Here is a 27,516-nt window from a genome sequence, read left to right on the forward strand (position 1 = left end):
TTTTTTTTTTTTTTTTTTTTTTTTTTTTTTTTTTTTTTTTTTTTTTTTTTTAATGAGAAATCGAACTTTAGTTGAGAAATAATGAAAGAGTGCAAAGGCAACAAAAAACAAAAAAGAAACCCACAAAAAGGGGAGCCAAGTAACAAAGAATAAAAAGGGACTCCAATCCAATAAAATAAGACCTAGAAATTAATTATTAAAAGACCTTGTCACTAATACCCAATGAGAAAAATGGGACCAAATGGAACAAACCCCAACCTGGCACAAGAACAACTCTTTCTCATAGAAAGGTGAATAAAGAAGAAACTCTGTGATCGCCTCCCTACAACTCTCAAAGCTGAAGTTGAATGTCTCACAAAAACAGTTCCACAAAGCCCTAACAAAATCACATCAATAGAGTAAATGATCAAGATCCTCCGCCACCATCCTGCAAAGAATACAACAAGATGGCCTGACAAACGAGGACCCTTAGCCAAGATCGGATCCTAGGTGTTAACTCTTCCATGCCCAACATGCCACACAAAGAACTTAACCTTTTTGGAAATCTTTACCTCTCCAATGGAAGGAACTAGCCAAACAACAAAAGAAAGAAAGATTTGCAAGAGAAGCCTTTGGAAGGGCAAGGACTCTAGATGCAATCTTTCCTCCTATAAGGGCTAAACCGGTAACGACAAGCAAAGATCACAAAGCCAAGACATCTATATTTGCCTATTGTCCAATGGACAACAAAAACTCAAGTAAAGAGAAGGTAGAATCCCAGCAAGAGTAAGGATAGAAGCCACCATATGATTCTTCTGGGAAGCCAACTAATATAATCGTAAAAATGGAAGGGTCTATCCCCTAACCACCAATCATCCCAAAATAAGTATATATCTCATTTCCCACCAAATTTTGAAGAAAAAAATAAATTAAAAAATATCTCAACTGAAGTATCTTTCCACGAGTTTCTGGAAGTACCCTACATCCCAACCACAGTCCAATAAAAAAGATGAGGCTCATGATTGCCACCAATAACCTAGTGCTGCAAGGTGTCAAAGTCGGGTTGGCATTGCCAAAGTCATTTAGTCAGTAGGGTCTTGTTTCTCCCCCGAACATTACCTATGCCTAACCCCTTCCTCCAACAACCTAGACACCACCTCCGGTCTCACGAGATACGAATTCTTATAAACATGCAGTTGCCTGTTGGAATGCCACTCAACAACTTTTCTTTTAGGATGCACTTTGAATGTCTCATGGACAATGTTCTTTGTATTTTGATCAGGCAGAAGCTCATAACAAACGTTTACCTAAATTGCATTTATATATAAAATTTTACGTAAATTGCATTTTAACACAAAAGTTGACCTAAATTGCACACCTCCTGTCTTTAGTGAAACCACTATTTTTTAACAAAAGAAATATATTTATACCATAGAACCTTCGTGGGAAATTAATTGATAAGGAAATAAATTTATATCATCCTAATTCAGTTATATTTATATGTTTGGGTATATATCTAGATAATGAACATATATATGCATAATGCACAGGGACAAATTTATCATCAACCTACACATATCCCATTGCTAAATGAAAGTTTTTCTTTAGCATTAGGATATTAATAAAGACAGTGGTAGTTTGGAAGTTCTTGGTTATGAATAGGGAGAGCTAGGGATTTTAGAAGGGATTATTTTGAGATTGTCCAGTCTCCGACTTGGAAGAGAGCCCACACTACAACAAAAATATTCCCGCTCTAGGATCCCTAACTCCCCCTATTTATACCACCAAGGCACCCCTAGTTAATTACAACTATGGCCTAATTATATCTTACTACTATTTCCAATTTATCATTATTAATACGAATTCTGATTAAAGAATAAAAACAAACCTCCTGAACATCCTCGAGAAATGCTTCAAGTGATCCAGCATAAGACCCAGCAGCTAATCTCAAATCAATAGTCCGGAAGTCCAATGGCCGAGAAACCATGGCTGGTGAACCAAGAAGTCCTTCATCATCATTATCACTTGAAGCAATCAATTTCCTGCCAAGCAAGTTACAGAAGACTTTTGCATCATCTGCAGCAGCAGCGCGACGTAATACAATGCGACATTGCTTCATGACAATATCTGATATAGAAATAGTAGTTTTCCTCTTTCTTCGTTTTTCAACTCTCTGAGGCAAGCCAGCACCACATATTTCGGCTAGTAATGAAAGAACAGCTTTCTGCATTTGATAATCAGAAACAAGCAAGTTATATAAACAACCACAATGTTGAAATAAGCACAAGGCATTTGGAAATAAGTAAGCTGTATTCAACTAAGAACTATAAATTCCTGAAGCCAAAAACAAGAGCCCAGACAATATAGTTTCCACAGATTATCTGTTTGAATATTTCCAGTTTATGTAAACAGCAAAGACTCCGCATATTATGACCACAAACTATGCTCACAACTGCAACTGTCCTCTCTCTTCAAGGCCAGCTAATGTGTATATCTACCCTTGTATGGGCATCTCTTTTATGAAGACACTGTAATATGAATAAAGGCAGCAAACAATGTCTATATTCAATTTTTTTGTTATGAATAACCAAAGTTTCATTAAGAAAAATGAGACAAGGATATACAGAAACAAAGCCTGCAAAGAAAAGAGAAGGCAAACTATAAAAAGGGGACTCCGGTTAAGTAAAACAAAACCTAAAGGAGAGTTACAAAAAAAGCATCATCACTGAGGCCTACAAAGAACCATAGTACATGACGAGGAACCAAACATCATTTGAAGTTCCCCAAGCCCCTAAACAAGGACAAAAAACCCCAAACAAGGCAAGGAAGAAGTCCCAAAATGAGAAATAAAAAAAGCCACCTAACGTTTCCTCACAAAAGATATAGATGATATAAACGAGGAAACAGAGGGCAAGCGGGTCTATCTCCAACCACTTATCCTCCCAAAGATAATTATTCCTCCCATCAACCATCAAACAATCAATGATCAAATAGAAATAAGAGCAGAAGCTCGTCAGCAATACATCTCCTAGGGTTTCTAGAAGCTCCTTTTGGCTTGAGCTCCATTCTTTTGTATTGCCCCATGTATTCCTTCATTCATTCTCAACCAAAGTTGTTCCTATCATTTTAATATATAAATATATACATGCATGCATGCATATATATATATATATATATATATATAACAAAACATGAAAAATATTTCATGGATGTTAAAACCCCTAGAAAAGATTCGGGTTTTGATTGGACACTTGTCCCTAGGAAAATTGATACAGAACCCTAAAATGAAACTAAATCCCAGCACACTATGCAATGAGGAAAAACTAGGGAGTAGAACTATAATTCTTTGTGCACTGCCTAAGCCTACAGAGACCTTCAATCAATCACAAATGATTCCCCTAACAGTAAATGGTGAGATATGGTTCTTCAACTTGCTCTCGGTCCTTGTATTCTTTCCTTTATTTTCAAATGAAAGTCTGGTTCTTACCAAAAGCATTTTACAACTAAAAGATGATTCGGGAAGTTAGGATATGAAATACAAAGATTTAGGAGTAGAGACTGGTGAAGGGTGAGATATTGCACATCTTAATACATCTCTTTAGTACTCTAATGTCAAAAAGTTGTACATATTACAGAGCTTTCAAACCTCCCAAGGCCTCAAATTTTTGTCCTAAATTCCTCTTACAGATCTTATTGCAGTGCTCTTGTTTCTTATCCCAACAACAAACAAAAAAGAAAAAAAATGCAACAGAATTAAACTTGAAACATAAACTTCACCAAAGAGAAGCACGGCAATTTTAAAATATAAGAGTAAAGGACACCCTAAAGTATTTAGTAGGCCAAAGCTATCAAAACCGACAATGAACGTTTTCTTATCTGATTTGTACATTTTGGGGGAGGGGGGGTTATTTTTTGGCTTTTTCACTCCCAACGGGACTTTATTTCCTTGAACAATTTTTGTTTCTTTCATTAATCGATGAAAAGCTCGTTCTTGTAAGAGAAAAAGATTATTCATTATGCAATTGAAGTTTAAAAGACATTCAAAAGAAATGTAGAGAATAAATAAAATAGCACCTTTGTAGGTCCTGATGCGTTGCCCTTGTAAACTTCCTTGCTAATTGAACGTTCCAATATCCTTTTTGCCCAATCCGGTGGATTCCTCTCCAAAGCTTCATAAACACACTTTCTAATTCTAGTTCCTACATTTGTAGGCAACTTTCTAACAGGTTCTAGCACTCGTGCCCACTCTGGCATATTACCATCAGTAACCAGCACCCTCTCCCAACCACCACCAGTTGGGTCAGAGACTTCTTCTTCTATTGTAATAACATGCTTTTCTCTATTCAATGATCCAAAGATTTGCTTTGTAGCCTCTGCAAGCAGCTGAAAATAACAAATATTAGTGTTGACCCAAAAAAGAAAAGATTAAAAGGGTAACAACTAATCTAACATGCCAAAACAAAAGAACCCCGTAAACTAAACGAGGGAAAATATACAACATAATCTCAAAACTAACATGGTTACAGTAAAGTAGTTGACCCTCAGAAGTTGAAATTGATTTTCAACTTATTTGACAGGAAGAGGGTAAACATACTTTATTAGAAGGAAAAGATGTTTTTCCTTCAAAAAATCCTAATTTATGAGCCTACTACAATGCTAAAAATACATATCCACGTGGAAGCTAATATGTCAATCATGTGCCTTCAGGCTTTTCTTTCAAGTTAAAATCATAATACATAATTCAGCCTCAATCATCAAATAAGAACCATAGTGCTATCATGGTGAGACTACATGTATTATCTTTCCTTACAAAATACTATGGGCTGAAAGGTAGAAAAGCAAATCAGCACCAGCAACGGAAGTTTAACATGAATAAAAACTGCAAGAAACGTGAGTTGCCACACTCAATAAAAGATGTAAAATAACTATAGACCGTCTTACAAATGCATCTGCCTCCATCCCAGCCACTCCAGTGAGAGAGCCACAAAGCACACCACCATCACCTTGCAGGCATCGAAAGACTCTTCCACTTTCTCGAGCAGTTACTTCGGCTGACTCAAGATTTCCATCCATGGATAAGACAGCCAAGATGTACCTGTGAGCTAATTCTGGCCATGTTAGTTCATTGAGAGGGAGCAAATTCAGCTTCATTTTCCTAATAGAAGTTGCACTATCTGCCTCCTTTTTCCTTCCTCGCTTTGGTTTTGACTCTCCAGAATCAAAATTTGGATCCACAAGAGCAGCTACCTTGGACTGAAGCTCAGTGATTAGCACTCTTAACAGAGAAGTGTGAGCTTTTGTAAAAGCTGCACCCATGCATCTGCTGTTTGTTGAGGAAGCTAGATTACCTTCCTTCATCACCCTTGTTTCCATTTGTATAAATGCATGTGGATCTCCATTAGCATTAAATTTTGAAGATACTCGGTCATTTGAGAACTCGGTGTTAAGAGAATTTAACAGCTGGTCTTTCTTAAATTCACTTTCAGACTTTTGGAGAGTATTAGCCCCACCACCCGGCAGGTTGAGAAGATCTTCCTCAAGTTCCTCAAGAGATAAGGCCTCTTTAAGACCCAAGTTTTCATGAAAACGAGATAAGAAATCCCAAACCTGGGTCATTAAGATAACGTTGAAAGGTTTCATGCTAAAGAAACAAGATTATATGTCCAAATTAAAAACACAATTTAAATTAACTTAAATTTAAAAAATAAAAAAATAAAAAAATAAAAGAGAGAGAGAGAGAGAAGAAGAAGTTAGCATATACCTGGTAAGCATCAACAGCAAGCTCAGGAGGAATATGCAAGCACAAAAGCTTCCCAGGAGGGGGATTCTTGTCATTGGCATCGCCATCACCAGCAAACTTGGATTTTTTCAATCTTGTAAATAAAAAATACAGTGGCTCGTCTTCTTTACATTCTTCTCCATCAAATTTCTGAACCTCTAAGACTCCATTTTCAACTGTTGGTAAAGTTGCACTGTCTATTCTCTTATTTACAAACCGATATCTTGAACAGGATTGAATCCGTGGAACTTTTTCAAGTATTTCTTGCACAAATTCAACGTCTAACCCAAATCTATCCTGCTCCAGCCACTTTTCAAGTTCATCAGGCAAACTGCGTTGCTCGTTTTCAACTTCAACCTCAGATCGGATGAAGGCAGAATTTGGAAAGCCACAAAATTTTGCTAATCTAGAGTTCAGTTCATTATTGTCTCCAATTCTACACTGGCCTAGAAAACCCTGTTCGTTACAAAAATGATTACAGTAGAATCTTAAAGTGCTTTTCTGATTGCATAATTTAGAACATGCTTTGATCAAATCATGTGACATCCTTTTCCATGCTGTTGATGATGAAGTATCTTCAACTGAAATCTCACCAATTTCATCTCTCACATACAGATAATCTGAGAGGTTTTCAGACTCTCCAATGGAACTTGCTTCATGATGCAATTCATTTTGCATTCTTACATTAAAAGGTCGATCAGAACAAGTACCAAGACAAGACAAAATATCATTTTCATTTGGTGGACAAAGGTCTGAGAGAATCATCTGTAAGTTCTCATCACCACCATTATTAATCAAACCATCTTCTTTGTCTTGTTCAACAGAAAAAATCTCACTTTTTCCCCTAGAGAGGACAGTTGACCCTACTGGAATTGGAAAAGCAGAGCATGGACACCTCCTAACCCTAAAGAGGGGTCCAGAATCACCGCCATCTAGCACTTCACTTATGAAAAGAGAACCAGTAACCTTGTCATGCCAACAAGATCTATAACCTATTGGACAAACCCGGGTAACATCATGATATGCAGGTCGTGCATCAATTTCTCCCAAGGAAAGAACAAAGAAGTCTTCAAACTGAAGTGGAAATCCTTCCTACGCAGTAAAACAAAAAACAAAAAATAAATCGGTAAGAAAAACAGCAATGACCGAATCAGTACATAGGCAATGTGGGGAAAGATTAGAGATACTTGAACAGAATAAACAAAAAGTAACTAGTACACTCACATAACATTTTGATGAAATGGAACCTCCATTCTCTTCTGCCACAGCTTCCTCAGAATTCTCAAGATTTACAACTGTAACAACAGATGGGCTTTGACGGTCACACAAGAGTCCCTTACATCGATCATTAATCAAACTCCCATTGTTATCAGTAAAACCATTGGCAACCAGAGACTTGGTTGGCTTCCTTCTTTTTGGTATATAAGACTTTCCAGAAAAATGTGATGACCCTTGTCTTCTTGCTTTGGGTTGCATAGAAGACATCAACCCAAGATGACAAGCAACTTCATAGACTGAACCAAAAGTCTTTCCGTCAGGTGCATGGTAAATAGCATAAAGTTCGCTGTCAACTGATTGTTTAATCTCTACACACCATCCTTCCTCCAACACACCATGCCTCTCAGAAATAAACTCTCTAAGCGCCTGCAAAAAGACTTCACTAGTATTTTGAGATGACAATTTAACTGATGTGCCCCTACTACTTTTACAACTTCCTATAGGACAGCCCAAATCTACATCCAAGCTTCTTCCCACAACCTGTGTCTGCTGCAATATGTCTTCTAAACCCATCTTCACTTTGTTTTTCACAATATCCGACGCTCTTTGAAGGCCATATCCATTCCCTGAATGTAACAGTGTTCTATATTTCGCAGATGAGCTAAAGGGAGTACCACGAAAAGAATTATCTACTGCAGTGTGTTTTCTAGGAAAGAAAAGATTAAAATTGAAGTAAATTAATCTAATAATAAAATAATAAAATAAAAACAGCACATTACTGCGTACTAGTTTAATCTCATGAAATAGAGTCAACCATAGTTGACAAACATGCATATCTTCAAAAGTAGGCAGATGAAAAACATATGACGCAACAGCATTGATAAGAGTAAGGCATCCTCCAATGTTCAAGTTAGAAGACTAACACAGAGATATGACATTATAAATTATGTGAGACAAGCAAACAACCCATGCAAATAAACAGCAGGAGATGAACCCATGCATTCTACTCCGCAACCCATTTTATCCCCTTCAACAAGACCATAGAGGTAGAAAGCACATTTAACTGGCCAGACTTCTCTTGAATATGGAAAATAATTTCCCCAAGGTCAAGATGTTCGAAAATACTCGGATTCGCAGCCTTCAATATTTAAAGTTTGTTCTTCCCAAATTTACGAAGCTTGCATGTAACAATTAATATCATATAGCTCATCTTCACAACAACCACACTAGAGAAAAAGACATTGCCAGAACACATGCAGAGGGGTTAACAGGATCTAAGAGCATATTCTCTGACACAAAAGCATGCTAACGGGAAGTTATTCTTTTGGAAGCTGAGTGAGACACGAAACTCCGAGCGAAAAAACTAGACACATAAATCATGAGTGTTTCATTTCACTATTTCCAAAAAATTTAATAAGCCTACAATCTATAGATACCTGCATGTTCTTCGTATTATACGTGAAGCACTAATCTTCAAATATTTAACATTCAAAACGACAATAACTCCAACTAAAATTTCATAAGATTAAAAATTTATAACTCAAAGTTTTCGTGGAGGAGTTGAAACTCAAAGCATGCACTCCAGAAACTGAAAGCAGCTAGCTAGAAGAGATCTAAAAGTAACTAAGCCTTTTATTTCCCATTCCACCCACAAAACCCCATATACCTGAAACCCGGCAATTCATCACCATCCTCGGCATACACATCACCATCACTAGGAGGCGAAGCGTTAATATCCAACAGCTGCTTCGACTTAACCCCAAGCGGCCACCGCTTACTTTTCACGCCGCTGCTGAAACAGTCCCCACAGACCCAATCCTCGAAATTCAACGCATGAGCGCCCCGCATTCCGGTGCAGGCCAGGTGAAACCCCCGCTCGCATCCGTCACACACCACCACATGGCCGCGCACTTCCAGAAGACCACACAAACCACACACGGAGCCCCGAACCCCGCGTGGTACATGGGCTGCGTCTCCATCAGAGGGCGGAGGGTTGTCATGGAAGGAGCGGACAACGTCGAATGTATCAGATATAGTTTCGGAGAAAGAAGAAGGAGAAGGGATCTCGTTGAGATCGATGCCTATGCCAGTGCCGGAACGGGTGGTGGAATCAGTGGGGTTGGGAAGGTTGTTGAGTTGTGGGTGTTCGTCGCTGGAATCGGCGAGTTCCATTATCCGAGAAGGGGTTCAAAGGCGAAGTGAATGAATAACAGGATAAAGGATAGTATCATTGCTCAGTTGAGTGATTCCGGCGGGTAATCGGAGAATGCGAGAGGGATCGACGGCTGAGATTTGAGGTTTTTGGTGGTTCTGTTTGGTTTTGATTTTGAGCGAAATAGAAGAATGAAGAGAGGTGGGGGATGAAGAAACTGGGACTGAAACAGTTTTTGTTTCTTTTTTCTTTTTTCTTTTTTCTTTTTTTATTATTTTCATTAATAAATGCTTTTGTTTCTTTTTCTTTTTTTCTTTCTCCTTTTTCCTTTTTTTCCGTTTGGAGAGAGATGCATGCCGGGAAACGTGATGCGAGCGTACTCGCGCTGTACATTTAACACGTCGGAATCGGAAGCAACTAAACTGCTCCAAACACCCGGTTGCCTTTCCGGATAAGGCCATTCGGGTATCCAATTTCAATACTGAGCATCCCGGTTGCCGGTTAGCAGCTTCTAAGTTAATATTTACTACAATCAAGTAAAATTTCCGTGACAAATTAGGATTAAAATAACCGCAGTTATTTTATTTTTGAAAAGAAAAAAAAAACAAAATTTAGTTAATTTTGAAGCTAATTTTATTATAAGAGTAGAATCCAATCTAGCTAAATAATAAATGAAACACGATTATTGGCCGATCATTAGCCGTTACTTGGGATAGATTGCGGCCGTTATTTAGAATATCCGTTACTTCAGATAGATTGCGGCCGTTATTTAGAATAAATCGTGTACGCTGATTCGTGATTCCGCCTTGTCGTGTTGTACACATAAGTTAAACGGATGTCACGTGATGACCGAATAGATCCGTACATGTATAAACGGTTTCATAAAGACAAAAATAAAAGAAATAATATATACAAGTACAAAAAAAAATTAAATTAATTAAATGCCATATATGTTCTAAAAATTATTAGCTTTAAAATAAAAATATCTTAGTGTAACACATTTAGCTTATGTGACAAATTTATTTTTAATTTTTTCACATCCTCTTGTTTATAAATAGGCACGGGCAAGAAGACCGTTAAGAAAAAACATCAAAGGCCCATGAACTAGTGAGGCCCTAAAAACCCAATTCGCTGCTAATTTAAAATATATACTTTTATTTCTTATTAATTTTGGTTAAATATAATCTTTTATCTACGTAAATTCATCCATTCAAATACTATTTATTTTCTATTATTTCACATTTCCTTTTTTTTCTTTTAATTTAGAAAAACACAAAAACCATATAATGTAATATATTAATATTAAAATAATAACCCACCTAAAAAGTTACCTGAACCCTCCCACCGACACTAAGATATGGATGTTTGGAACGACCAATAAGATTTCAACCCTTCTTTTTAAATTAAGGAGGCATAGGTTAGAGTTTCCATTTAAACAGAGCCTCGTAACTTGTGAGTAAATAATACTTTATACACAAAATACATCATTGAGTACGTAGCACCCCACACTGTTGGCAAATATTATCCTCTTTCGGCTTTCCATTTCGGGTTTCGCCTCAAGCTTTAAAACACGTCTACTAGGGGAAAGTTTCCACATCCTTATAAACGATGTTTTGTTCTTCTCTCCAACCAATGTGAAACATCACAAAGTCTCTCCTCAAACGAAGATTTTATTGACACGATTAAGTTAAGATAATGACTGTGATTGGAACAACGAACCGAGTCTTTACATTGATACTCTCATGTCTTTGCTTTTGATTTTTCGATAAGGCCCAATGTCAATGGAAATAATGTTCATTACTTGTATACTGACCATCTTTCCCTTAATTAATCAATGTGAGACTTCAACCATCTTCCACGGCTATTATTCAAATAAAAATATCAAATTAATCGCCTATTATTAATAATTTGATATATTTAAATTACAAAGAGGAGGGAAAAAATTGGAGGGTGAAGAGAGGTGGGGAATGGACGAAACTCCCTGAAACAGATTTTGTTTTTTTTCTATTTTTTTTATTAATTTTTTATTTTCATCAATAACTGCTTTTGTTTCTTTCTCTTTTTTTTTCTTTTTCCGTTTTCCTCTTTTTCCGTTTGGATAGAGATGCATGCCGGGGAACGTGATGCATGCGTACTCGCCCTGAATGTTTAACACGTCGGAATCGGAAGCAATTAAACAGCTCCAAACACACCCGGTTGCCTTTCCTCATAACGCCAATTTGGATACTGAGCACCCCGGTTCCCGGTTAGCAGTCTCTAGGTTAATATTTACTGCAATACAAGTATAATTTCCGTGGGAAATTAGGATTTAAATCAACGACGTAATTTTATTTTATAAAAAATAAAATAAAAAAAATTAATTTTGAAGCCAATTTAATTATAAAAGTAGAATTCAATTTAACTAAATAATAAATAAAACACGATTATTGGCCGATCATTAGCCGTTATTTATGATAGATTGCGGCCGTTATTTAGGATAAATTGATTCGCGATTTTACCTTTGACGTGTTGTGCATATAAGTTAAACGGATGTGATGTGAAGACCGAATAGAAGTGTACATTTAGAAACGATTTTATGATTTTATGAAGACAAAAAAATTAAATTAATTAAATGACACATATATTCTAAAAATTTTTAGCTTTAAGATAAAAATATCTGAGTGTAACACGTTTAGCTTAGGTGGCAAATTTATTTTTTTCTCGTTCTTTTGGCCATAAATTGGCACACGCAATTAGACCGTTAAGAAAAATCATCAAGGGCGCAAAAAATCAAATGCCCTGCTAATTTTAAAAATATACTTTTATTTAAAATATCTAATAAAAAATAAAAAAGAGACCATTGAATTCGTTGTACCTAGCTTAAATTTTAAAAAAATTACCAAAAAAGGAAATTCATCCATTAAAATAATATTTATATTATATTATTTTACATTTCTTTTTTTGTTTTAATTTAGAAAAACATAGAAATTCAATGAAAATAAATATACATTTCTTACCAAATTTAGAAATTGTATTCAAATTTAAATATCTGTGTGTATATATATATATATATTATAATAATAAGTATAGTTATCTGATTTACCATATATTATATAATATATATTTCAATTTCGCAATTTATAAATCAAGTTCCCAAACTTTTTTTTATATAAAAAAATGACATAATTCGGTGTATATTAAACTGTAAATTTAATCATAAATTTTGATAGCGGTGTTTATTAAAGGATGATATTCTTACCTTCTCATTTTATCACGTGAGCATGTAGATGTCACAATCACTTAAAAGTCGACATTAGACGTTGATTGAACTAACAAGTGAAAATTACATAATTTTTTTTTTTTTTAGAATTTAGATATAATAATAGCAAATTCATTCTTAGATAAAGGCAATATTCTGAAATTAATGGATACATGAATTTAAATTGATATATATCTATATTAAAATCATATAATATAATATATTAATATTAAAATAATAATGTAAGTGAATAGCTCTCACCCACCTTTAAGATATGGAAGCCTGAAATGACCAACAAGATCCCATCCCTTCTTTTTAGATTAAGGAGGCAAAGGTTAGGGTTTTCATTTAAACAGTCTTTTGTAACTTGTGAGTTAACAAATCCACTCTATACACAAAATACAACATTGAGTCTCTCCTTAAACAGAGATTCTAGTGACACTATTAAGTTAAGATAATGATTGTGATAGGAACAACGAATCAAATATTTACATTGATAGATTAATGTTTTTGTTGGATTTAAATACAAAATATTAAAATTTAGAGAAAATAAAAATAAATACAAAATAAGTTGTTCTATGCACGTGCCATTTGCTCGCGATGCCGTTGTTATCGGTACATGGGTGTCTTGCATTTACTTAGTAAGTGACTCCATTACAGTGGTCATGCTAAATGCAATTACATACAAATATACTCTAGAGACCTATCTCTATCTCGTCTCATATTCGGGTGGTCTGTAGTCTAGACTACTATGAATAGTGTAGTATTTCTCTGCACACGCTTCACACGGTTTGATTGAGAAACCAGTGGTTCCATTTTGGTGGTTTTGATAGGAGAATGAAGAGGGGGTGGGGATGGAAAAAACGGGGGCTGAAACAATTTTTGTTTATATTTTTATTTTTATTTTTATTTTCATTAATAAATGTTTTTGTTTCTTTCTCTTTTTTTCTTTTTCCGTTTTCCTTGTTTTCCGTTGGAGAGAGATGCATGCCGGAAAACGTGATGCATGCATAATCGCGCTGTACGTTTAACACGTCGGAATCGGAAGCAAATAAACTGCTCCAAACAGTACCCGGTTGCCTTTCCTGATAATGCCAATTCGGATACTGAGCATCCCGGTTTCCGGTTAGCCGCTTCTAGGTTAATATTTACCCCAATCAAGTAAAATTTCCACGACAAATTAGGATTAAAATAAACACAGTAATTTTATTTTTGAAAAAAAAAAAAACAAAAATTAGTTGATTTTGAAGCTAATTTAATTATAAAAGTAAGAATCTAGTTTAACTAAATAATAAATGAAACACGATTATTGGCCGATCATTGACCGTTATTTAGGATAGATCATGATCGTTATTTAAGATAGATCGTGTCCGTGATTCGCGATTTCACTTTGACGTGTTGTGCATATACATTAAATGAATGCCACGTGACGAGCAAATAGAACTGGACATCTATAAACGGTTTCATGAAGATAGAAATTAAAAATATATATATATATATATACAAGTACAAAAAATTAAATTAATTATACGCCATATATATTCTAAAAATTCTTAAGCTTTCAAATAAAAAATATCTCAGAGTAACACGCTTAGGCAAATTTATTTATTATTATTTTTTTCTCATCCTTTTGATTATAAATTGGCACAGGCAAGAAGAAGGCCGTTAAGAAAAATCATCAAAGGCCCATTAGACTAGTGAGGCCCACAAAATCGTTAAGAAAAACATCAAAGGCCCATTTAGCCAGTGAGGCCCAAAAGCCCAATGCCCCTGCTGATTTAAAAAATATATTTTTATTTGTTATTACTTCATGTCGAATAAAAATAAAAAAGAGACCATTGGATTTTTTGTACCTAGCTTAATTTTTTAAAAAATGTATTGTACAAAAAATTGAAATTCATTCCAACAAAAATTGAGACCATTCTCACGTGAGCATGTAGGGGTCACGATCACTTAAGAGTCGACATTAAACGTTAGTGAAAATTACATAACAATTTTTTAGAATTTTAGATATAATAATAGCAATCTCAATAAATTGATATATGTATATATTAAAACCATATAATATAATGTATTAATATTAAAATAATAATTAATATAGATAAGTTACCTGAACAGCTCTCACAGACAGTAAGATATGAAGCTTGGAATGACCCACAAGATTTCAACCTTTCCCCTTCTTTTAGATTAACGAAGCAAGGATTAGAGTTTCTATTTAAGCAGTCTTGTAACTTATGAGCGAGCAAATCTACTTTATATACAAAATACATCATTGAGTCTCTACTTAAACAGAGATTTTATTGTCTTGATTAAGTTAAGACAGTGTTTGTGATAGGAACAACAAACCGAATATTTACATTGATACATTTATGTTTTTGTTTATTGTTTCTTAAGAGGCTGAATGTCAATGGAAATAGTGTGTGTCTATATACTCATGACGTTCTCTTCCATTAATCAACGAGACTCCAACCCTCCTCAACCATAGGATAAAAATATCAAATTAATCACCCATTATTTATATTTTATGTTAAATGTAAATATAATGTTATTTTTAAATGTAAATATAATGTTATTTTAAATGTAAATATAATGTTATTTGAACTCTAAAGATCGAGAAAATATATAAAAAAAATATCAAACCCGTTCAATTATTTCTATTTGTTTAGTAAATATTTAGTTTTTAAAATTTGTGTTTGCTCGTTTTACTGTTTATTTTTATAGAAAAGTAATTGAATTTTTAGACAAATTTAGAAAATAAAACTTTAAAAACATTTTAAAATTAAATCTATCAATGTTAAAATTTATTAGACAATTTAAAAATTTAATGACTATTAGGCTAAATAATATCCATTTTTTAAACTAAAATATTAAATATTTACATGTCTCAATTAAATTTTTATAATAATTTTAAAAATATGTTAGGGACTTGAATTTTAAACCCTATTTTTTTATGACGAAAAAAATTTCAATTAATTTGTAACAACCTTAAATTTCTATTTACTAAGATGAATTATTAACTCTTATGCTCTACTAGAATGTTGAATATAACTCTTAAAAAAAAGCTTATCTGTAATATAATTGTCGAAAATATTTAAAACATTTACTATCTCATACAAAATATTAAAATCTAGAGAAAATAAAAACAAATACAAAATAATTTATATCTATCAAATGCAAACACAAAGTATTCTAACCCATACTAGAAATTTAAATACGAATTACTCCATGTAATGTCCCACATTGGTTGGGGAGGAGCACAAACCACCGTTTACCAAGGGTATGGAAACCTTCCACCGAGCAGATGTATTTTAAAGTCTTAAGGAGAAGCCCGAAAGGAAAGTCCAAAGAGGGCAATATTTGCTAGCGGTGGATCAACGTCGTTACATTGCACGTGTCATCTGCTTGCGATGGCGTCATCATCCGTACATGGACGTCTTGTTTTTACCTAAAAAATGATGTGGCACACAACTTGAGTATTTCAAATAATACTCCGTAAATAGGGATTATTCTCAATGCAATCACATGCAAATACACTCTGGAGAAGTACAACGAATGGTGTAATACTTCTCTACCTACGACACACGTACCGGAGTGAAAATGGGTGGTTTCGTTTTGATGGTTTTGATTTCGAGAGAAACAGGAGAATGACGAGAAGGGGAGGATGGAAGTAACTGCGAGTGAAACAGTTTTTGTTTCTTTTCTCTTTTTTCCTTTTTTTGTTATTTTCAATGATTTTGTTTCTTTCTCTTTTTTTCTTTTTCCGTTTTCCTTTTTTTCCGTTTGGAGAGAGAGGTGCATGGGGAACGTGATGCATGCGTGCTCGCGCTGTCCGTTTAACACGTCGGAATCGGAAGCAAGTAAACTGCTCCAAACAGTACCCGGTTGCCTTTCCTGATAATGCCAATATGGATACTGAGCATCCCGGTTTCCGGTTAGCAGCCTCTAGGGTAATATTTACTACAATCAACTAGAATTACCGCGTCAAATTAGGATTAAAATAAACACGGTAATTTTATTTTTGAAAAGAAAAGAAAAGAAAAAAAATTTGATTTTGAAGCTAATTTAATTATAAAACTAGAATCTAATTTAGTTAAATAATAAATAAAACATGATTATTGGCCGATCATTAGCCGTTATTTATATCGATTGCGGCCGTTATTTAGGATAGATCACATACGTGATTCGTGATTTCACTTTTAACGTGTTGTGCAAATAAGTTAAACGGATATTACGTGAAAACCGAATAGAACTGTACGTCAATAAATGGTTTCACGAAGACAAAAATAAAAGAAAAATAATATATATAATAAGTACAAAAAAAAATTAAATTAACGAACGTCATTATATACTAAAAATTCTTAGCTTTAAGATAAAAATACTTCAGTGTAACACGTTTAGCATTTATTTGTTTCTCATCCTTTTGGTTATAAATTGGCACAGGCAAGAAGACCGTTAAGAAAAATCATTAAAGGCCCATTGAACTAGTGAGGCCCAAAAAACGGTTAAGAAAAATAATCTAAGGCCCATTAAGCTAGTGAGGCCCAAAACGGTTAAGAACAGTCATCTAAGGCCCATTAAACTAGTGAGGCCCAAAACGGTTAAGAAAAGTCATATAAGGCCCACTGAACTAGTGAGGCCTAAGAAACGGTTAAGAAAAGTCATCTAAGGCCCATTGAACTAGTGAGGCCCAAAAAACGATTAAGAAAAATAATTTAAGGCCCATTGAACTAGTGAGGCCCAAAAACGGTTAAGAAGTCATCTAAGGCCCATTGAACTAGCGAGGCCCAAAAAACGGTTAAGAAAAATCATTATGGCCCATTGAACTAGTGAGGCCCAAACAACGGTTAAGAAAAGTCATCTAAGGCCCATTGAACTAGTGAGGCTCAGAAGCCCGTTAAGAAAAATCATCAAAGGCCCATTGAACTAGTGAGGCCCATAAAACGGTTAAGAAAAGGCATCTAAGGCCCATTGAACTAGTGAGGCCCAAAACGACATTGAACGTGGTGAAAAATTACATAATAATTATCAACACATGCCGTTGCTATCTATGAATTTAAATTGATATATATCTAATAATGTATTAATATTAAAATAATAACAAACATAGATAAGTTACATTATCAGCTTTCACCGACGGTAAGATATGGAAACTTAAAATGACCAACAAAATTTCAATCTTTCTTTTTAGATTAACGAGGCAGAAGTTAGAGTTTCAATTTAAACAGTCTCGTAACTTGTGAGATAACAAGTCTCCTCTATACATAAAATACATCATTGAGTCTCTCCTTAAATAGAGATTCTATTGACACGGTTAAGTTAAGATAATGCTTGTAATAGGAACAACAAATCGAATATTTACATTCATATATTTATGTTTTTATTTATTGTTTTCTCAAAAGGCTAAATGTCAATGAAAATAGTGTTCGTTACTCATATACTCATGACATTCTCTTCAGTTAATCAACGCGAGACTCTAACAATCCTCAACCGCTATCAATGGATAAAAATATCAAATTAATCACCTATTATTAATATTTTTCTTCAATGTAAATATAATTTTATTTGAACTATAAAAGATAGAAAAAATATATATAAAAAATATCAAACCATTCAATTATTTCTACTTTCAAAGAAAAAGTAATTGAACTTTTGGATGAATTTAGAAAATAAAAAGAAGTTCTAAAAATTTTTTAATCTTAACTTATATTTTAAAATACTCACAAAATTTTGAGGGTTTACAATAAATACGAAATACGAAAGTTTAGGAATCTATAGACATTTTTTAAACTAAAATATCAAAAGTTTACAAGCCCCAGTTCATCTTGTTACTAACGTTAAATATTCTTCATTTTATAATAATTTAAAAAATATGTAAGGTAGGTAGGATAGACATGAATTTTAAATCCTAATTTTTAAATTTTCGACCCAAAAAAATTCAACAAGTAAATCAAATCAAATTTGATTTTCTAAAAATTTAACTAAACCCAACTCAACTCGAGTTAGATAGTTTGAATTATCCTAATTTTCGAGTTATATAAATCCTTTAAAAATAAATTGAGATAGATCGAAATTAGAGTGTTATATCTGAATGTTGTTTACTTCAAGGGGTATGATTTTTTTTTATCTCCCATGTAAAATTAAATTATTAAAATTTTCTTAATTTGGTTGTTAAATAAATGACTGCGATATTTATTTTTAATTTTTTTGAACTTAGGGATATTCGAAAAAGTGAATAAGAATAAGTTAAAATATGAAAATGATGTCCTGGTTCATCGGAAGTCGGCATTTAAATTTTGGTTCTCGTACCTTGCTACTGTAGCATGTATGGGGAGTGATATTAATGGCGTGGGTGAGGGTAATTAATGTTGGATATGTCAGGATATTGTAAAAGAAGGGATAAGGAAAAATAATAGTGGCAGACTGCGAAAATTAGGGAGAAATGGAGGGAGAGGATCGGAATCCAGAAATTTAGGAACAGAACAGTAAGTTGATTTCCATGGGCGAAGGCGGGGTCGCATCCCGTGTACTCCCTCTCACTCTGCCGGCCAAACCATCGTTTCTTCTTCATCTCATTTCCATTTCTCCGTCACTGCTACTCTCTCGCCGGTTTCTCCATTTCGACAGTGTCAGTAGCAGCAACTTCCTCTCCTGATCGTCATCACCCGCTTCGTCTTTTTCATCGTTTTTCTCTGGGTACCTCTCAAACTACTTGATTTCTTATTTTTTTTCATCTGGGTTTGCGTTTGTTTTCGAGTTTTAGGTCTTGAATCTGATTTGAAGTTGAATTATGTACTGTAATGATTGCGCTTCTTAATGGGTTCATGGGCTAGATCTTGTCCCCTTTTGCTGGCTTGCTCTTTTGAATGTGGTTTCTGGATTTATTGGCTTTTGGGGTTCTGGATCTTCTTTGTTTTTAGTTCTACTTGATGAGTTGCTGATTTTCTATATGGTTTGTTCTTCTCCTAAGGCGATTGCTGCGATTATATTTGTTTGTATCTGTATGGATTTGAATGAATGAGATGCGATGGGGATTGTTGTGAGTGTAATTCCTGAGAGAGATTTTGTGGGCAAGGAGTGATATCTTCTGGGTGTGAGCCGGGTGACACAATCGCACTTTCGAAGGCAGCGGACTAGCGATTGTGCGGCACTCACTTTCCAGCGACAAGTGAGTTAAGCCGATTTGTTCTTGCGTCGCCTACGGCCAAGCGACGTACGGTCGAGCCTCTAGCCTCGGTTATAAAAGAAGGTTTTAGAAAACGAGGAGAGAGAGAGATTTTAGAAAGAGAGATTTTAGAAAAAGATGTTATATAAGCAAGCAAGAGAAAGATAACAACGGCTTAGCATATATAACCTTGGGTAGGGAGAAGTTGACGACTAGTCATATCCCCTATAGTACATTCTGGGCCATTTTAGTTTTGGCAGGCCTAGACATGATATTTTTGAGGTGTCGTACGCTCTAGAATTACAAAAGGAAAAACACTAGAATGAAAAGACATGACAAGGGTTTGGCTTGTCATGGGCATGCGGCTATGGGCAACATGCCCTGGACAAGCATGACTGTGACATCCTCCCCCACCTAATTGGTTGACGTCCCTGTCAACCGACTACTTTCATACCTTGCGATGTGGGTGGCGGCGGAGTTCAGATCTTCGGCGCGTTCCCAGCTTGTTTCCTCTGTAGGGAGATTCTTCCATTTGACAAGGAATTCACGAATCGTCCGTACAGGTCTTCCTATCTTCCTAACCCTGTCGGCTAGGATCTCTTCCACTTCCTTTGTTTCTTTTTGCTTCAGATCGATGTTCGGTCTTGTGGTTGCATTTCGTTGGTCGTCGTCTGGATCAGGGTGATAGGGCTTCAAGTTGCTCACATGAATGACGGGGTGGATTTTCATCCACGCGGGTAGTGCAACTCGGTAGGAGGTAGCCCCGATCTTTTTAAGGACTTCAACCGGGCCTTCATATTTACGAACTAGTCTCTGGTCCTTTCGGCTACGAAATCTGATCTGTTCTGGTCTCAGCTTGATAAGGACTTGATCTCCTGCACGAAAATGAAAGGGGCGACGCTTCTTGTCCGCCCATTTCTTCATATGCTTGGAAGCCTTCTCTAAATATGCCCGGACTATATCTCGTCTGCTTCCATTCTCTTGTAAAGTTGTGAGCTTGAGGGTTTTTTCCTGCATAAGGATGATCAATAATATGGGGTAAGGCCGGTTGTCGTCCACTTACAATTTCGAAGGGACTCTTCCCTGTAGACGAGCTTGTTTGACAATTGAAGCAAAATTGGGCGACATCTAACAATTGTATCCAGTTCTTTTGGCGAGCGTCGACGAAGTGACGTAAGTATTCTTCGAGCAAGCAATTGAACCGTTCTGTCTGTCCATCGGTTTGAGGGTGATAACTCGAGGAGATGTTTAAGGTTGTTCCCAAGAAGGCGAATAACTCAGTCCAGAATGTCCCAATGAATCTGCCATCTCTATCACTGATGATGCTCGATGGAATGCCCCATAGCTTTACAACGTGTTTGAAAAACAGTTGGGCTGTGAGTTCCGCCGAGCATAATTTGGGAGTGGGGATGAATGTCGCATATTTTGAGAATCGGTCTACAATAACCAAGATGGCGTCATATTCCCCGACTTTTGGGAGGTGTGTTATGAAGTCCAGAGATACACTTTCCCAGGGTCTTGTTGGCACAGGTAGAGGTTCCAAGAGTCCAGAGACTTTGGCTTTCTCAACCTTATCCTGTTGGCAGATGAGGCACGTCTTGGTGTATTGCATGATGTCGTCTCGCGTGTTTGGCCAGAAGTACCCCTTCTTTATTAGGGCGTATGTTCTTTGCCACCCAGGGTGTCCGGCCCATAAGGTATCATGACATTCCTGAATGAGTTTCTTCCTCAGTTTCCTCGTTCTTGGGACGTACAATCTGTTTCCTTAGGTTATCAGGAGGTCCCCCTCAACCCAAAACTGCCGTGTCTTTCCAGCCTTAGCTAGTTCGACAACAGCTTTGGCCGATGGGTCTTTGTGTAAATGTTCCTTGATGATGTCGCGCATCGATCCGTCGATCTTACTTGAATGAATATGGGCTAACATGCACAGGGCCGCATGTTCGCTCTTCCGACTCAGCGCGTCGGCTGTTTGATTACTCTTTCCTGCTTTGTGTTCGAACTTGAAGTCGAATTCGGCCAACGACTCCTGCCACCAGGCTTGTTTTGCTGTTAATTTTGGTTGATCGAAGAAGTGGCAAGTGGCGCTGTTATCCGTCTTCACTACGAACTGTGATCCCAAGAGATACTGTCTCCAGACTCGAAGGCAATGGACTACAGCCAGCATTTCTTTCTCGGAGACAGTGTATCTTCATTCGGCATCGTTGAGCTTTCGACTTTCGTAAGCGATGGGGTGACCTTCTTGAATAAGGACCCCACCGAGAACAAAGTCGGAAGCATCGGTTTCTACTTCAAATGGCTTTGTGACGTCTACCAACCCGAGGACAGGACCCCTCGTCATGGTTGTTTTCAGATTTTCAAAGGCCATTTGACAATCATTCGACCACGACCAAGGGTGGTCTTTCTTCAACAGCTCTGTCAATGGGGCGGCTCGTCGTGAAAACCCTTCGACGAACCGCCTATAGTAGTTGGCTAGTCCTAGGAAGGACCGCAACTCAGATACGGAAGTAGGAACCTTCCATTCTTGGATAGCTTTTATCTTGTCGCTATCCATACTAATTTGTCCACATCTGACGACATGTCCAAGGAAGTTGATGCATGTTTGTGCGAATGCACATTTCTCCTTCTTCACATACAGTTGGTTCTGCCGGAGCTTGTCAAACACTAGCTTCAAGTGTACTTTGTGTTCCTTGAGGGTTGTGCTGTAAACAACAATGTCGTCGAGGTATACTATGACGAACTGATCCAGGTATTCGTAGAAAACCTGGTTCATCAACGTGTAGAACGTAGCTGGGGCGTTCGTCAAGCCAAAGGGCATTACTAGGAATTCAAAGGCCCCATATCTTGTTACGCACGTCGTCTTGGGTTCGTCCCCTTCGGCAATACGTACTTGATAATATCCTGATCGTAAGTCCAACTTCGTGAAGTACTTGGCCCCGTGAAGTTGGTCGAACAAGTCGGATATTATCGGCAGAGGATATTTGTTGCGTACCGTCACCTTGTTTAAGGCTCTATAGTCTATGCACAGACGCAACATCCCATTCTTCTTCTTCTGGAACAGTACGGGGGCTCCATAAGGTGCCTTTGCCGGGCGAATGAATCCCGCCTTCAGCAACTCGTCCAGTTGTTTCCTCAATTCGGCTAGCTCGGGCGGAGCCATCCGGTATGCGTTCTTCGCTGGCGGCTTAACCCCGAGGAGGAGTTCGATTTCGTGGTCAATGCCTCGACGAGGTGGTAGTGTTTGTGGTAGACTCTCTGGCATTATGTCGGTATAGCTGTCTAGTACTTCCTTGATTTTCTCTGGGACAGTGTCTTCGGTGGTTGCTTCTTCTATAAGTGGTATGGCCATGAATGTAGGTTCCTCTCGTGCGAGTCCCCTTTTCAGCTGTATGGCCGAGATCATTCGAAGATTACCTGGTTGCTTGATGCTTGCAGGTATTATTGTGGGGTTACGGTCGGTGATCACCAAGCATTTTGCCAATGGCATTGGGACGACCTTGTGTTCTAGGAGGAACTCCATCCCAAGTACCACGTCGAAGTCGTCCATGCGAACCACGACAAGGTCTAGCTCTCCAGTTCAATCCCCTATTTTGAAGGGGACTCCTTTGGAAACTCCCACAATAGGCAAGGCCTCGGAGTTGACAGCTTTCATTTTCCCCGGGTCTTTTCCTATGGTGAGTCCCAATCTTCTGGCTTCTTGATCGGCAATGAAGTTGTGGGTTGCTCCAGAGTCTATCAGAGTGCTCTTGCTCGGTCGAGAGTTTATTGTGGCATCTACGAACATGAGCCCTTTCTCTATTATCTCCTTCGGTTCGACTTTTCGTTGGAGGGTTGACAAGAATTTGAGTGCGCCCATTCGAGGGTTGTCGTGATCTTCCTTCTTGTCTAGCAAAGTCTCGACCCTTGCCTCGTTGCTCTCTTGAATGGACACTTGGAGTGCAGTGAGAGAGGCCCGATGAGGACAGTAGGATACCTTGTGGGGGCCTTTACACAGTATGCATTGCAAAGGCATCGTCGAGTGGTTCTTTTGATGATAAGGCCCTCGAGATGTCCCCGCTTGATTGTTCTGGGGAGGTCTATCCGTCCATCCACTCGGTCTGTTGGGGCTTCCATTTCGATGGCCTGGTGGTCTGTATGGTTTGCCCCCATTGTTTGGGGCTGGTGTCGCTCTTCTTTGAGATCCTGCTTCGTTCCCACAGTCCACGAGTCTCTCGGCGCAGGCCATTGCGGCAGCTAGGGTTTGGACCCTGTTCTCATGTATCTTTGTTTTGGCCCATGGCTGTAGACCATTTATAAAGAAGAACACCTTGTCCTTCTCTGCTGTGCCCCTGATATCCAACATCAGGGTTGAGAACTGTCTGACGTAGTCCCGTATGTTTCCAGTGTGTTTCAGGGCTACTATTTTCTCCATTGCTATATGCCCTGCGTTTTCGGGGAGGAATTGTTCCCTCAACTCTCTCTTGAGGTCCTCCCATGAGTCGATGGTGCACAATCCATCCTCGATGTCTTGCACCTTCGTACGCCACCACAGTTTGGCGTCTTCTATGAGATACATCGCGGCTACAGTCACCTTCTTGTCGTCGGTACAAGCCGTTATGGCTTTGAAGTACTGTTCGACGTCAAAGATGAAGTTCTCCAACTCTTTGGCGTCCCGATTCCCTTTAAAGGCTCTAGGGTCTGGGAACCTTAGTTTATTGGATCCTGCATTAGTTTGTCCAGCCGTGACACCTTCCACGGCTTTCATGGTAACTTCAATTCGAGTGCTCATGGCGGCCATCCTTTCTTGGAGGTCGTCGACTGTTGTTCTGAATTCATCAGCCAATCCATTGAACAAACTCATCATTGTGTTTTGTAGTACGTCGAACTCTTCGCCACGTCCCTCTTTGTGTGCGACAGAGCTATCCGGACTATCAGACGGTTTTGGGCTGCTCGTAGGAGCAACTCTTTCTTCGAGCGAGGTCACTCGAAACATCAGTTCTGCGATTGGCAACCCATCCAGGCGGTTGCCCATTGCGTCGACTTGGACGACTTTCTCACTCAGTTCGGTCACCCGTGTTTCCAGGAAACGGAGGGTGTCAGGGACTTCTTTGAGGAACAACATTTCCTCCTCTATTAGCGTAAGCCGGTCGGCTTGTGCTTTGGGTGTCGACTTTGTCGTCGACATGATCTCGGTCTGTATGACGTTACGGAGCTAACAAAGCTCTGATACCACTTGACACAATCGCACTTTCGAAGGCAGCGGACTAGCGATTGTGCGGCACCCACTTTCCAGCGACAAGGGAGTTAAGCCAATTTGTTCTTGCGTCGCCTACGGCCAAGTGACGTACGGTCGAGCCTCTAGCCTCGGTTTTAAAAGAAGGTTTTAGAAAACGAGGAGAGAGAGAGATTTTAGAAAGAGAGATTTTAGAAAGAGACGTTATATAAGCAAGCAAGAGAAAGATAACAACGGCTTAGCATATATAACCTTGGGTAGGGAGAAGTTGACGACTAGTCATATCCCCCTATAGTACATTCTGGGCCATTTTAGTTCTGGCAGACCTAGACATGATATTTTTGAGGTGTCATACGCTCTAGTATTACAAAAGGAAAAACACTAGAATGAAAAGACATGACAAGGGTTTGGCTTGTCATGGGCATGTGGCTATGGGCAACATGCCCTGGACAAGCATGACCGTGACACCGGGCACTCTCAATTGCGTCAGGGAGTTGCTATGTTAGAAGGATTTTGATGGTCAATTAACATTTTTCTTAAGTTGAAGCTTGCAAAATAGGGAGTTTCATGTTTGATCTTCCAAGAATATGCTTATGTTTTTTGGGCTGGTGTTACAGAATTTGATTAGGCTCTACTGCTGATGAAAATGTGAATATTTTAGACTGTAGAAGAGGGTCATTGAGATCAAAGATTTGAAGTGTCAAATGTTTTGGGATGAACACCAAAATGTGGATGAAGACTTCTCATTGATCTTTCATAAAATGAGGATTTCATACAGTTTTCCTTTTTCCTTAGTGGTGCTCTATTGATTTTGTATGTTCTTATCAGCCATGTCAGAGAAAGCTCTTAAAGCACTTAACACAGTGCCTGGACTGGAAGGGAGCAATGAAAGCCCTTGTAAAGGGGATCTTAGCAAACAAGGTCTAGTGAGTGCTAATGGGAATGTTGAAGAGTTGAAAAGACCTCAAGTAAATGGTGAAAACAGTAATCCTTGTGCTGAGGTTGGTAGTTCAGAAGTAGAATATATCGAAGCTGAGAATTTGACCGATCTAGACGATGTTTCATCGAGCCTTAAGGTATTGATATTACTAGATTTGCCAGCTAACTCCAGTTTAACAGTTGTGGTTGATTGTCATTGATGCTGCACAGTCGGTTTTGTGAATGTTGAACATGGATAACGTCTTTACTTGTTTTAAAATTTCAGACGCTTGTAGCTGGATTAAGCTCAAAAGATTGGGTTTTGGTCTGTGAAGCACTGAACAATACGAGACGGATAGCAATATATCACAGGGAAGACATGCTTGATATGCTGTAAGTCGTCTGTGACTCGATTGATTGGGTTTTCATTGGAGTTACTTTCTTTTATGGCTCATCCTAGGCAATATAATTCTGTGACAGGGGAGATGTGATATCACTTTTGGTGAAATCAATGAAAAATCCTCGAAGTGCTGTCTGCAAAACTGCACTTATGACATCTGCAGACATTTTCAGTGCTTATAATGACAAAATGATTGAATCATTGGACCCCATGGTAACTTTATCTTGCACTGTTTGAGTTTAACTTTTTTGTACAGTTTCCTTTTTCTTCAATGGTGATTTTATTTCTGAGCTGTGTATGCAATGGAGTGCAGCTGTTGCAGCTTCTTCTGAAGTCTTCTCAAGACAAACGTTTTGTGTGTGAAGCGGCTGAGAAAGCTCTGGTAGCAATGACTACATCGTTTTCCCCTGAATTGTTGCTACCAAAATTGGAACCATATCTTAAGCACCGAAATTCGAGAATTCGAGCCAAGGCTTCAATGTGCTTTTGTCGAAGTGTCCCACGACTGGTGAGGATTTTGCATCTTCATTTGAAATTCTTTGATCATTTTATCTTCTCTGTGGCTGTGTACCATCTTATAAGAAAGGAATTTCATGGTAGCATCATATATCTTGTTTTTCCATCAGCCCCCCGGAAAAAGTTCAATCGTTTTTGTATCGGTTCTGCTCACAAGTTTACCAAATATTTGTCGATAGGGTGTTGAAGGGATAAGAGCATTTGGGATTGACAAATTGATTCAAACAGCAGCATCCCAGCTCAGTGACCAGCTTCCCGAGTCGAGGGAAGCTGCTCGAATTCTCCTTCTGGAGTTGCAATCTGTGTACACAAAGTTTCCCGACCTCCCAACAACGATGCCCGAAGACCCAGAGAAGGTCTCTTGGGAAGACTTTTGTCAATCAAAGCTCTCCCCTTTAAGTGCACAAGCTGTTCTTCGTGTCACGAACGTTTCTCGGGAAGGTATTGTCTCGAATTCTTGATGCTTAGTAATGATGATAATATCGAAACTTCAATGTGTGTACCCCCCCTTGTTCTTGAATCTCTAGCCATGTGAGGAGCTTTAGAACGGCTAGCGTATAGTCCATGATAGCTATTATTCTTTCCCTTTCTTTTGGTTTGCCTTGTCATGTAAATTCTTTCAAAACTTTTGAGGTACTCAGAATACGGTTGAAGTGTGTAGCTTTTGCTATTTTTTTGGCCTATACCTTATAGTTACTTCAATATTCTTTCAGATCCACTTGAAACTCGACATTTTTGGTGTGAATATTATCAATACAAAACTTGATATCAGTTCATTGTTTTGATATCAGTTCTATGCCTGTTGAAGTGTTCTATGCCTGATATCAGTTCATTGTTTTGTGCTTGATTGGATTCCATAGCTCCACCTCTCTCCCTCGGGCGGTTCGTAACGAACATAGTGTATTGTATGATGAGAAAATGAACACAAATTTCGAAAATAAAAAA

The 27,516-nt window shown here is 37.6% G+C and overlaps 2 protein-coding genes across 4 annotated transcripts in view; one reads left to right on the forward strand and one right to left on the reverse strand.

Moving 5' to 3' along the window:
• The window catches only part of LOC111441615 (methyl-CpG-binding domain-containing protein 9-like), a 17,226-nt gene extending 7,866 nt beyond the window's left edge, over positions 1 to 9,360 (reverse strand). For both annotated transcript variants that reach the window (XR_002710197.1, XM_023078666.1), the window contains exons 1-6: positions 8,643 to 9,360; positions 6,983 to 7,682; positions 5,741 to 6,850; positions 4,921 to 5,586; positions 4,054 to 4,362; positions 1,868 to 2,203 (exon numbers count right to left, since the gene is read on the reverse strand). Coding sequence is in view for 1 of the 2 variants with exons in the window: in XM_023078666.1 (XP_022934434.1) it covers positions 1,868 to 2,203; positions 4,054 to 4,362; positions 4,921 to 5,586; positions 5,741 to 6,850; positions 6,983 to 7,682; positions 8,643 to 9,148 (3,627 nt within the window). In the remaining variant the exon portion in view is untranslated. The remainder of the gene's footprint in view (positions 1 to 1,867; positions 2,204 to 4,053; positions 4,363 to 4,920; positions 5,587 to 5,740; positions 6,851 to 6,982; positions 7,683 to 8,642) is intronic.
• A 9,392-nt stretch (positions 9,361 to 18,752) lies between these two features.
• Positions 18,753 to 27,356, forward strand: LOC111442382. Of its 2 annotated transcripts, none has more exons than XM_023079774.1 (6): positions 18,753 to 19,059; positions 25,563 to 25,813; positions 25,942 to 26,048; positions 26,136 to 26,268; positions 26,369 to 26,563; positions 26,751 to 27,356. In XM_023079774.1, the coding sequence occupies exons 2-6, from the start codon at positions 25,568 to 25,570 to the stop codon at positions 27,030 to 27,032; spliced, it is 963 nt and encodes a 320-aa protein (XP_022935542.1). In that variant the 5' UTR covers positions 18,753 to 19,059; positions 25,563 to 25,567; the 3' UTR covers positions 27,033 to 27,356. The 2 variants fall into 2 exon arrangements, with proteins under 2 accessions (XP_022935542.1, XP_022935541.1); XM_023079773.1 differs by having other exon boundaries at positions 25,566 to 25,813.
• The last annotated feature ends 160 nt before the right edge of the window (positions 27,357 to 27,516 follow it).

This window comes from Cucurbita moschata, unplaced genomic scaffold, assembly GCF_002738365.1.
Source record: "Cucurbita moschata cultivar Rifu unplaced genomic scaffold, Cmos_1.0 Cmo_Scf00004, whole genome shotgun sequence".
NCBI classification, from domain to species: domain Eukaryota; kingdom Viridiplantae; phylum Streptophyta; class Magnoliopsida; order Cucurbitales; family Cucurbitaceae; genus Cucurbita; species Cucurbita moschata.